The sequence below is a fragment of the Marmota marmota genome, unplaced genomic scaffold (genome assembly GCF_001458135.2).
Source record: "Marmota marmota marmota unplaced genomic scaffold, marMar, whole genome shotgun sequence".
Classification (NCBI taxonomy): Eukaryota; Metazoa; Chordata; class Mammalia; order Rodentia; family Sciuridae; genus Marmota; species Marmota marmota.
In genome coordinates, this window is record NW_026000093.1 from 11,922,841 (window position 1) to 11,935,448 (window position 12,608).

The window sequence follows — 12,608 nt, forward strand, 5'->3', positions numbered from 1 at the left end:
GAATGGCTCATACATAATTTAAGTACTGGACACACCTTGAAAGCTCGGCTAGTTAATTCAGAGAACAGCACAGGTCTTATCTCCCATGAAGTTTCCTATGCCATGTCTCATTATCAAGCTTCTTATTGTGGTTCCTTCCTAGTAGTTCCTATCTCCCCAGCTCGTATTTATATATTTGCTTCATGCACACATATCAACTTTCTTCTATTAAGCTTTTGATTTTTTTTTTAATACCAGGGATTGAACCCAGAGGTACTTAACCACTGAGCCACATCCCCAACCCTTTTTATTTTTGAGATAGTGTCTTGCTAATTGCTTAGGTCCTTGCTAAGTTGCTGAAGCTGGCTTAGAACTTGCGATCTTCCTGCCTCAGCCTCCCAAGTCCCAGGGATTCCAGGCACACACCACGGAGCCAGTCAAGTTTGTGAATTCTTGAAGGGTAAAAAAAAAATCCATGTTTCATAGTTGGTCTTTTAATCAGGGAAGAATGTAAGAGGAATTAATCACATGTAAATGAAAAGGAGCTGAACTGCTTACACTACAATTCCCTTTATTATTGTTGATATTTGTGATACGATGTTACCATTTCAATATTTAATGCACACACAAATAAATGACATAAAATACATAATGCACTGATAATTTTAATCATACACAAAATATGAAGTGATCAGAACTATGTTACATAGATATTTTACAAGAAAAGGGGCTAATAACACATTCAGATGAAATATATCATTAAATTTGGGATGTTATATGATGTTAAATATAGATATACTTAAAACAATTACTGTTTATAGAACCAATCTGATATTTTGCTATTTAAAATAATGAATACTGTGTAAATGAGTACTTATAAAAATATTTTTTAATCAAAAAGCTATGTTCTACTCATTTACTTGGCAGTTACAAAAATATATATTCATCTGAAACTCTAATAAATTTGCTTGAAGCATTAGATATTCAAATTTGAAAGTGTTTTCTAAAGTATTTCACCAACTTAGTCTTCTTGACTACATACAATATTTATATGCACATGATATTAGAATAGGTTTGTTACAAATATTGCCATTTTAAAAGATACAAGTGATCAATAAACACAGACACACCAAAGATTTCCGAACCAAACAACCAACACGAACACTTGACCCACCAGCTGCACCATGTACAACATAAAATCTTGAAAGCATTTGTTGAATTCCTACATGACATTTATTCTGTTATTTGCACCTAAAATTAACTACCAAAACCTTCCTATTTCTAGTAGAAATGTAGTTTTAAAACTTAACGATTTTCTTTTTAATCAGATACTTCTTGATGGCAAAGCCAGATCAAATAATTTCAAACTGAATTGTGAGTAGTACAGTTTGTATTTTGAATGTCCCTCAAAGGTCCATGTAGTAGAGGGCACTACTGGTGGAACCATATGCAGGTGGGGCTTATGAGAGAAAGTTATGTCATTGGGGGGTGTACCCTTGAAAGGGACTGCAGGACCCTGGTCCTTTTTCTTTCCTTGCTTCCTGATCACAAGTTGAGTGGATATGCTCTGCCATGTACTCCTGCCAGGATATGTTGCTTTGCCACAGGCCCAATACCATGGGGCCAAGTGATCATTTAGAACCTCTCAAACTGTAAGCTGAAACGAACCTTTTTTTCTTTATAAGCTTATTATTTCAGGCATTTTATAATGGTTTCAAAAAGCAGACTAAAATATACCAAACTAGCATCAGTGATTGAAAGATGTTCAGCCAAGTACACTTACTACTTTGGACAGCTCTGATGTCTACATTACATACACTGAACAATTCCATTTTTCATATCTTACTGTAAAACAAGACATAAGAATCTCACTGACTTTTATAATGAGTTATCATAAAAACAAAAGTCGTAAATACATACAATATATATAGACATACACACAGATATATCTCATTTAGTACACCTAGTAGACTTCAGAAATCTCTTCTCAGAGAGAGAAGCAAACTATCCTGAGTGAAGTAGGCCTTGTGTCTAGGGAACGAAGGCTAAAAGATGCACAGGCCACGTAACAGTCTTCCATGCTTGCTCTTAGATGTTTGCCAATATGAATACTGACATTGCTTTTAATGGCAAATTGTTGAAGTAGTCAAATTCTTCTGAAACCAAAGATTAGCCATAATGACTATTATGGAATTGTAGCACCAAGGAAGATGGCGGCCAGTATTTGTAAAGGGAATCACCTGGGGCTATTCTTGGCACAGCCCCTCTTATATTTTCCCAGCCTGTTCTGAAAGTTAAAGCTTTGCTGAGAATTATCACGAAAACTGCAAATACTTGAGAGAATACAAAATATTTTTTCATAATTGAAATTCAGATCATCCTAAACCATTTCAAAATCTTTTTCCCTAATAGTTAAAGAAGACAACTGACAACCCATTCAGCAAACAGGTAAATGAATATATATATAATTTTTTTTCCCAAAAATTCAGAAGCAATTCAGTCCAATCTAGTTTCAATAGTAAATTGTAAAGTAAAATGACATTTAAAGTAAAATATAAAGTACAAGCGACCTGAAGGATGGCTATTGATTTTACATTTCCTTATTATGAGTTTATAAAAACGTAAGTGAATAAAAAAGGTGCCCACTAATCAGCATTAAACCATGTTAGACAGAAAAAGATCTACTTCATCTAGTGAAAGAATACTTTAGTATTTTAGGTAAAAATATATTCTTAGTTGTTAAATACATGGAGTAATTTATTCTCAACCTAATACTTCCAAATCAATAAATACTAATCTTGCCTATAAAATATGCTGCCAGAGGACTTGAAAAGGGTTTGCTTTCCTTAAATCAGTTTGCCCCTTACAATTTGCTTGCCTGTTCATTTTCTTGGCTAGTACGGTTATCATTAGGATCAACTTCATTTCCTTTTTCATTTAATGATCACAAAATTTAAATGAATAGTCGTAATCAATGTCATAGGTTTTACAGTATCCTAAGAAGTTGACCTCATTTTAAATTGAATATTGTTGCTGCAAGAAGAGTGGCCAAAATGCACAGGACCCTAAACCACTGGAAGAATGTACTTGGAAGGGACAGAAGATAGTGTGGGACTTCAGGTTGGGATAGTGGTTTATAAAATAAAGCTTACAATCTAAATTCAACATCACATAGCTAACAAAAGTAAAACTAGTACTGAAATTCTTCCCCTTCCTTAAATTCTAATGGAAATAAATGTAAATTTCTAGTGTTTTCAAACTCCTCATACTCTTTAACAGCACACTAAATTTTATAATATTAGAAAATATGTATCAGTTACGATAAAATATTTATGAGGCATTGACTCTGAATTACTAATTATTATTTTAAAAAATATTTTTAGTTGGAGATGGACAAAATACCTTTATTTTATTTATTTATTTCTACATAGTGCTAAGGATCAAACCCAGTGTCTCGCATGTGCCAGGCAAGTGCTCTACCACTAAGTCACAACCACAGCCCCACTAATTAATTATTTTTAAGTCAGGTCCAATTTCAATGCATGACTCTCCTTCCCTTTTAGGTAGGAAGGGGCAGATATCCAAATCCAGAGTTTGGATGAACAGTTAGCAAGCTTTAGAAATATTTGAAGGAACCATGGTTACAGAGAAACATGGTTCTAAAATTCAAGGCAAATTAAATGTCCAGTATCATAAGGAGACATAATATGGTATTGAAAAATTGACCCATTAGATGTTTTTTTGGTTTTGTTTTGTTTTTCTACTATTACCACTGTCTTGGAATTAATAGTCAAATTTTATATCATTACATTCTAGACTTGCGATATATATCTAAAACTACCATCTTTTGATGATAAGGCATATGATATAAAATATTTTGTTCAGTTTGCAACAGCACTGGGTTTCCTCAAAATGTATATCCAAATGTTAAAATGTCCAGGAAATCCTATGATTTTCATGTGTTAAAGGCATTTCACATAGTTCCATTCACTTTTTTTTTTCTCGTTACAGATGGAAACAATATCTTTATTTATTTATTTATTATCTTTATGTGGTGCTGAGCATCGAACCCAGTGATCTACACATGCAAGGCAAGTGCTTTGCCACTGAGCCACAACCCCAGCCCCCATTCACTTTTTTTTTCAGCTTAATATGTACATTTTCATGGCAACACATGCCATATAACTCTAGCTTTACTAACAAGTAATTGGTAATATTACAATAGTTGTTATATCAACATGGAAAAGCAGCATAACATATTAAGAAAAAGGATTTCCTGGGTTTGAACTTTGCTTCTACCACTTGTGAGTCATACGAACTGGTACAAGTCACTGGAACATTCTTTGCTTCAGTTCCTCAAAGGCAAATAAAATGGGAGTGATAAAAATAAAACCAACTAATAGCAATGTTATGAGGATTATGTGAAGTAGTAACAAAATGTGGGAAAAGCAATCAGAGGTGCCACTTAGCACACAGTGATCATTTAGTAAATATTAGTTACAGATATTATTACCGTAAAAAACAACAGTGACTCATGTTAATATAAACCATTCAGGCTTTCATGAATTTAGTAAGTGACATATACACTGATAGATTGTACACTTACATTTAACCCTGAAAATATTATTGAGCATCTTGTATTATAGAGATTAGACCCTTTAAAATATATTAATTTGTAAATACCTAAAGAGCAGATAGTGGAGCCCAGGAGATGTGGCAAAGTTCTAAAATGTTTAGGTGACAGGCCTCTGATGAGGATCACTGCCAGGATGGTGACTAGAAGACAGTAATGACAACATGATAAGTACCAGCTAATTAACCAGTTGTGTTCACTCATTAGCCCTGTGTTGAAAGTTATTGAATTCTCAAAACAGGAAAAAAATCACAAATTAGATGAGCCTTCAGGATCACTTGCTGAAAATGTCAAGAATGTGAGACTTCTGAGAGTCCAGAGTTATTTATATAGAGACTTATGTGAAGGTCATTATCTTCATTAAACTCAAAATGTCCAACTTTTGCTCTGGAAACTTTGATCTTGGTTTCCTTGTTTGTTGCTATACCTATGGGCTCAACAGAAGAGTCTCAAGTGCTTCCGTGCCAAATAACAACTATTACCTTGACCAGTAAATTTACAGACATAATACAGAACATGGTATTTTTGTTACTCAAAACACAACTGCTAGTGATGAAAGTTTTTAATGATAGTATGAAAGCCATTATTAGATTTTGCAAATTAAAATTTAATAACGATTTGCCTAAACCATGGTTATTTCACATACTTAGTCTAAATCCACATGCAGTCATGTGCTGCATAATAACATTCTGGTTAATGAAGGATAGCATATATGACAGGGGTCCCACAAATTAAACCATCTAATGATGTCGTAGCCATCTCAGCTTGTGTAAGCGCATGATAGTTGCATGATGATGAAATTGCCTAGTGACACTTTTCTCAGAGCGGCCTCCTGCTGTGAAGCAAAGTGTGGCTCTAATTATTATAAACACAATAAGAATCTTTCCATTATTTTGAGAATTATGGAATTAAAATAAGTGTTAATTATTCACAATGATAAAACCATACTATTATATCAATGCAGAAATGGCAAAAATCACACAGACTTTAGGATGAACATGGGATATACTTTGTGTCCACAATCAAGGTTTCCAGTGGTCCTTTTAAAGTATAACAAGTAAAGCTTTATTTTCACATCTTGTACAATACTTGGATGAAAAAAGCACTCCTGATGGTGAATTCTTTTGAGACTGACATCTTGTGGAAAGGCTTCCAAAAACTGAGCTTTAGGTTTCTTTCTAAGGTAGACATGTGAGTTTTTAAATAGGTTTATTTTTTTCTTCTTGACCCATTGCCTTTCCCCTCACCTTTCTGATCCCCACACCATGCCCTACCCAGGGCCACTGATTTGAGACAGGTATCCTTGGGAAGCCAGGCCCACAGCAGAGACCAAAGACAGCACCAGCTCACTGGACTTGTTCATGAGCATAAAGTACACTTGGAAGTAATGGAAGAAAGTCTTGCTGGAGGCCTGAAAGCTCTCTTCTCCTCTACTGAGCAGCCCTTAGGACAAACAGAGAAGCATGTGTTTCCAGCTTCCACACATATACCCTCCTCTGACATGAGTGGGGGATGGGAAACCTATGCCTCTCAGTCTATACCATTCTTAACTTTCACATGATGATGTGCCAAGTGTGACCATGTGTTTTTCAGTGACAGACTTCTTCAAGCAAAACTATCCATTATTACATGTGTCCATTTGGGGAATGGATTGAAAACAGATACAATCAAACGAATGAATCCGAGAGGAGACCAATAGTTAAATGTTTTTATCTCGGACATTTTTTTTTTCTATAAATTCCGGAGATGAATTTTTGCCCGAAAAATGAAGACATAATATCAATCTACAGAGATCACTTTGTGAGGCTGAAGTCTGAATGAACTCCTACCCATTTCCAGCATAAATATCCAAGTACAAACTGAGCATTAGTTATAAAACACCGTGGGGAAAGATTTAGAGGAAAGAAAAAAATGCAGTTCTTTTATTTTCAGTGGAGAATGCTGAACCAGCATGTACTGGTCAGGGCCAGTGTTCAGAAGCTTCCACCTGCTTGGTTCCTTGGGATTCTCTTCATTCTTCTCCAGCCGGGGGAGGGGGCTCGCACAGCTTGTACAGCCTAGAAGAGGCACAGGTAAGTTTGACAGCTGCCCACTGTATTTTTCTTACCTAAGATAACTTTATTGGTATAACAAATACATTGAAAGTAATTATTTTTGGTTCTAGGAGTCAAGGTCGCATTGTTTACTTCACTAAGCATAGCATATGAATAAGCAAACTCTAAAATTTTGGTTCTGTGATTTAGAAAACCAGGTTTCTTTGCATCTCTCAATGGCTACTGATTATGCCACACTGCATTTTAAAAACCTGTTCTGCTCAAGTGCTGCCAATCCAAGCCTGCTTAGCTTGCTGGTAGTAAAAATCTATTCTCTGAATTCCAGGAGGTAATATTATTATAATTGCCATCACCTCTGTCATTATGAATATCTTGTTTACAGGAAGACAGCTCTTATCTCACAGGGATCTGCTGGTTTTCTGACCAGTTTTGAAGTTAACTGCATTTTGGACTATGCCTGAGGTGTGGATGTGAATAATGGCCTGACATGGCAGATTCCTGAGGCCTGAATCTCAAAGGCACATTAGCTGGGGTTCCCTAAGGACTTGCCACCTGGTTCTGCCATCTATCACTTACCTGGTCAGTGGATTCTAAAGTGGGTCAAAGAATCCACATTAACTGTGGAGATGCCTGGAGATGCTCCCCTTTGAAGCCCAGGTCTAGTTGTTTGAGCACTAACAAAAAACTCCGAGGAACTAGCTAAGTTTACACAAGTTCCAGTCTCTACATTCTTTTTAATAGTTGAATCCTAATTCTAGAACCAAAGTAAAAGTGAACATGATGGCTGCCAGATAACCCCAACTCTAGTGACCTCAAGGCCATGTGCATTACTTTCAGTGTATCCTGAAAGAAGAGAGGCTGAACTAAAGTGGTTGGATATTGGACTACACCTGTTACCTCTAATAATGACCAAGGTTCCACACTCGTCAAACTGCAGAGCTTAAGCTAATGACTTTAAATGCAGAATCCAACGCTACCCTTTCCTCTGTTGTTTATTTATTTCTGGTGCTAAGGATTGAACCCAGGGCTGCATGCATGCTAAGCACACACTCTACCTCTGAGCCACACTCTGAGCCCCAACTTTTCCCTTTTTCAAAAGCAGTCCAAACTCAGGGCTAGCTATAGTGATTCACTCCCATTTACAGATTACGTTGAACACAGCGTAAATGCATTGTTAACCTATTTAGTAAATTATAAATTCTCTCTCCTTTGACATTTAATTCCATGCTAATTCTAAATCAATGGGTAAGAAGGAGAAAACTTTAATTTAGAGTTGTAAATTTGGTTAACAACATGAACTTTCTTAGGAAACGCAGAATGTATTATCTTTGAACGTACTTCAAGTCGGGAAGGTGGTTCATGTTCTATATGTTATTTCCATGGAAGAGATGAATACTGAACTAAGGACATGTCACATTATAAAAGCTTATTTCATCTTTCCTGGAGAAGAGAATGCATTAAATTGAGCTGGTGTACTTGAAATGTTCTTTTGCAGCTGAAAGATAGGGTGTTACTTCAAATTGCTTTCTCAGGACTGAAAAAAAAAATTGGATGATCAGAAGGTTCTTTTCCTCCTTAATTTCTGTCCTCTTATTTCCCTGACAGGGCTGCCTAAGGAGTAAGAAAGCACAATGGCTTTTACTCAGGTAGAAATGAAAGAGGAGGATGGGCGGTGGACGTCCTGCCCCATGAGATCTGGGCTGTGCCACCACATCCCATTACCTTGCTCTGCACGTTTGCACAGAATGTAACTAATGCCACTAGGTAGATGAGTCTGAAATGTCTGCCTTGCAAATTGGAGAAAAGGCTACTCTCTGTGATCACCTAATGAAATAATAGCTCTGGGTTCCGTGGAGCTGGACAGATTCAGCTTCTGAGGCTTCTTGGAAGAGACTCAGGGTTATTTGAGTTCAGCCACATTTGTAATGGAAATTGTTGAGCTCTGGGAATTCAGAGCAGACAGATGAAGTTTGGAAGTAAAATGTAATAGGTAAAGAGTTGGACTCCAACTCGGTTCTGAGGCATTTGTGTTTTGGCAGCTAAATTGTTGGGCACCGGGAGGACTTTTTTTGCCCAACATCTGGGGCCCTTCCTGTATTCTCATTACACTCATGCATACCAGTGCCCTGCAGGAGTGAGGTCTGTTCCTGGCTCCACTTCCTCCTATTCCTGTTTGGGCTCAGGGAGCCATTTTTGGAGCTGGTGATTCAGTCCAAATTCAAATTAGCAGAGAGAAGAATTTTCAAACTTTATTCTATAGATCAGGCTTTTCATCTTTCTTTTCTTTAATATTTATTTTTTAGTTGTAGTTGTAGTTAGACATAATACCTTTATCTTATTTATTTATTTATTTATTTATCTGTGGTGCTGAGGATCGAACCCAGGGCCTCGTGCATGCTAGGTGAGCACTCTACAGCTGAGTCACAACCCCAGCCCATGCTCTTTATCTTTCTATATAGCAAAAATATAAGATGTATTAATGGAGACGACAAAGTAAATGCCTCTTCTGAGGTTCAAGTACCAATGGTACTCTATCTCAAGACAATTCTCTTTATCCTACAGATTGGAAAATAGAATCTCAAAAAACGAAGACCTCACTAAGATCACATAGCAGGATCTGGGACTCCTCAAAATCACTTTTCTTCTTTTCTTCATTTTTAACCAATATAGTACGATGTGGCCTTCCCACTAAACAAATAAAGTCTTTACAGCAAAATACTTCTGGATTTTGTGACATAACAGAAAACAATATGCCACAACTAGTGGTCTGACATTTGGAATGACATATTTGGTTGTTGATGAAAATTTGATAATTGCTTTGCAAAGCCAATGCAAATGTGGGAGCCAAAGAGAGGAAGTCTGCCCCCAACCCCTATTTCAGTGCCATTCAATCACAACACATTCATCTGATCGCCCAAACCTATGTTTTCTTTCCATTCTATTGGACTGCAAGCGCCTGTAGCACATGGAATGCTTCTCATCCACCTTGATATCCTAAAAACAAAAGTAGTTTCTGATACGTTTCAGACCCTGATTCCTAGAGGGGAGTATGCAAAATGTGATGAAGCCAAGATGTCCAGGAAACCTGCTCCCAGGAGTAGACTTTCCGTTGTCACTACTCAGAACCAACCTACCTCAGCACTATTAAACCCTAACACTCCTGTCTCCAGCATTCTGATTCCAGAAATTATTACGTTCACTCTTTCTATGGTGTGACCACAGCCACTTCCTCCTTTTTGAATTCTAGAACAACCAGCTCCTGTTTTCCTTCCACGTTCCCAATTGCTCTCCTTTGACTCTGTCACTCCTGTTCCTTTGCTTTCTCTTCACTATTGGCATTTCTCTGGTGGGTTCTGGATCTTCTCTCATCTGTTATCTACTCACCATGGCAATAACATTCACTTCTATATCCTCACTGACTTTCTAAATATTGATGACTCACAAGACCACAGACAGCTCCACTTATTTGCCTCTCCTTGGCTTTGGACCAGTGTGTTGAACTGCCCACAAATATAACCCACATGAAAGTCCCTGTGATCCACTATCTCAGGGGAAATAACCACGAACCCCTTATTACCCAAGTCAAAGATTTTATAGTCACTCTGGAATATTCCATTCCCCTATCTATCTTCATTCAATTTGTGCCCAAAGACTAGTAAGTCTGCCTTCTAAGCACTGTTCTAATCCACCCTTCAAGCATAGGGGTTCTCAATAGTCTCCTTTCAAACTTCTATCTTCAGTCTTATAAATAGACCCTTCTAATGTCACCTGAGACAAATTCTAAAAGTCAGATCTTCTTCCAAGTAGGAAGATTATTGATGCTTCCCTACTGTCTTCAATTTAAGATGAAAACTCTTCAGTATTTCTGGTTCGTCTCTTTCTGATCTGGCCCCTGCCTGCATCTCCAGCCTTGCTTAACATTATTCTTATATCACTTTCAACTGTCAGTCACACAGACTCAAGTATGGTTCTCAGAATGTAATGTTTTCTCTGGGCCCCCGTGTCTAGACCAGGAGCATTCTGTGACCTTCCTTCTCCCTCCTTTGGCTGCACATGATTCTTCCATGTTCTCATGACAATTTATGCTCAGTTTGTGTCACAGTTATTATCACATGTAGTGTACTATGATGGAGACGGGTTGGGGGATTTGAACCAAAGACCATCTCAGGCAGAGAGAGCACACTAGACTTTTGTGAAGGTAACTTCACTACCCTAGTTTTGCTGTGGGTGGTCTGAGCTTGAGAGGCAAATGTGTCTTTCAACTCACTGCCTTTGAGGCTGGAGTGCTGTTCCAGCTGAGGAGGAATGCCAGACCTCTGTGCTCAGAATTCTCTCTGCACCCCACCTCCAAGGACAGCTTCTCACATTCCACCTTTGCTTACAATGATGTTTTCCTCACCAAGCCTACTTAACTAAAAGCTTCTTGAGGGCCAGAGCTACTTCTATTTCAAGTTTACATTTTTCATGAGGCATAGCAGAGTGGGCTGCATTTCTTGGGTCCTAAATAGATGCTTGTAGAATGAATAAAAGAGTAACTAAAATCCATTTTTTTTAAATTACTCTTAATCTCTCTCTCAGGGTTATTATTTTAACTTTATAGCTGGCTAATTTTATTGTGCTTCATTTCAAGTATTACATAAACCAATAAAGAAGAAAGTGAGTTCATCAGTTGCTTTTCTTGTGTTTGGCTTGCATATCGGCTTATTGATCAGGATGCTAAAGTTTTATCCCAGACTCACTGTTTATTAGTGCTTATAAGATCTAGCTAAAAACATCCTGTAAGCCATTATCTTGTTTTTTTTTTATTGGGATTTTAACACTTCAGTGGGTCTGTTATATAATATACCATGTGTGCTCAAGGCATTGAGGAGACAAGGCTTATGTGAAATGATTCTTCAGCAATAGAAACTGGGAGATTCTAATCTAATCAACTGTGGAAGATAATGATAACAAGACGAGGATTAAACAGAGTTAGGAGTTAGCACTAAAAAGAAATGCAACTATAAAATGAATGCTCCATCCATTTCAGGGTGGGGGATATGTTTTTCCTTTTCAAAGAAATTTCACTTCCCATGTAGTTTTTCAGAATGAAATATAACTTCATAAATGCTGCAGTCTTCATTCTTGCTCTGGTAATGGTGTTGCAAATAAAAACAAATAAAAAAAGTGTCTTGTCCATGACAGTGTTTGCAGGAACCTACTTCCTGTCCAAAGGCAATTGTATAAAAGCAATTGCATGTAGAAGAAATTAGTTAGCTTTGTCCCACTCCAAGATAGATGACTGCCTACCCTAATCACCAGGGAAACTGAGCGGAAAACATTTTTTCTGTGGATGCTAACTATGTTCATCTGTCTTAAAGGTAGACTGGAGTCCTTTCTTATGATGATGCGTGAACTGTGAATATTTAGCATCTCAGACGATAGCCCTGTTAATATGCTTACTCATTCACATGTTCTTGAAATCAGTTTAGATATTGGATGTCTATGGTGAGCAAAGGAATAAAATCTACAAATCCATACTGACTCCTGAAAATTCCTATTCAGGTTGGGCACAGAAACATGTCAACAAAATACCACGGCATAATATAATAACATAAGGGCTATCATACAGCAATATACAAGATACCTAGGGCAACCAGAGAAAAGGAACACAAATAAGACTACTAGCAGGAGATGATAACTGAAGTAGATTTTGTGGGTTAAGTAGGAGTCTTCCATATAGACACAGATAGGAAAGACAATCCCAATAGAGGAAAGAATATGCATGATAATAGAAGGATAAATGAAAATGGTATGTTGGTTGTAGGTCCAGTTAGTTGTATCCATGTGGACTTTTTTTTTAAAATTCATAATGGAATGTGCAAAATAGGATGGTATCCATTTAATTATGATCATTTATAACTAATCACACTTAGTGGCTGGGTGTTTCTGAGGTCAATCCC

The 12,608-nt window shown here is 37.2% G+C and overlaps 1 protein-coding gene across 1 annotated transcript in view; it reads right to left on the bottom strand.

Annotated features, from left to right (window-relative positions):
• Window positions 1–530: 530 nt before the first annotated feature.
• Window positions 531–12,608, bottom strand: part of Prex2 (phosphatidylinositol-3,4,5-trisphosphate dependent Rac exchange factor 2) — a 271,955-nt gene continuing 259,877 nt past the window's right edge. Inside the window, exon 40 of the mRNA XM_015485816.2 lies at window positions 531–6,669. Within this exon, the coding sequence (XP_015341302.1) occupies window positions 6,624–6,669 (46 nt within the window). The 3' untranslated portion in view covers window positions 531–6,623. The remainder of the gene's footprint in view (window positions 6,670–12,608) is intronic.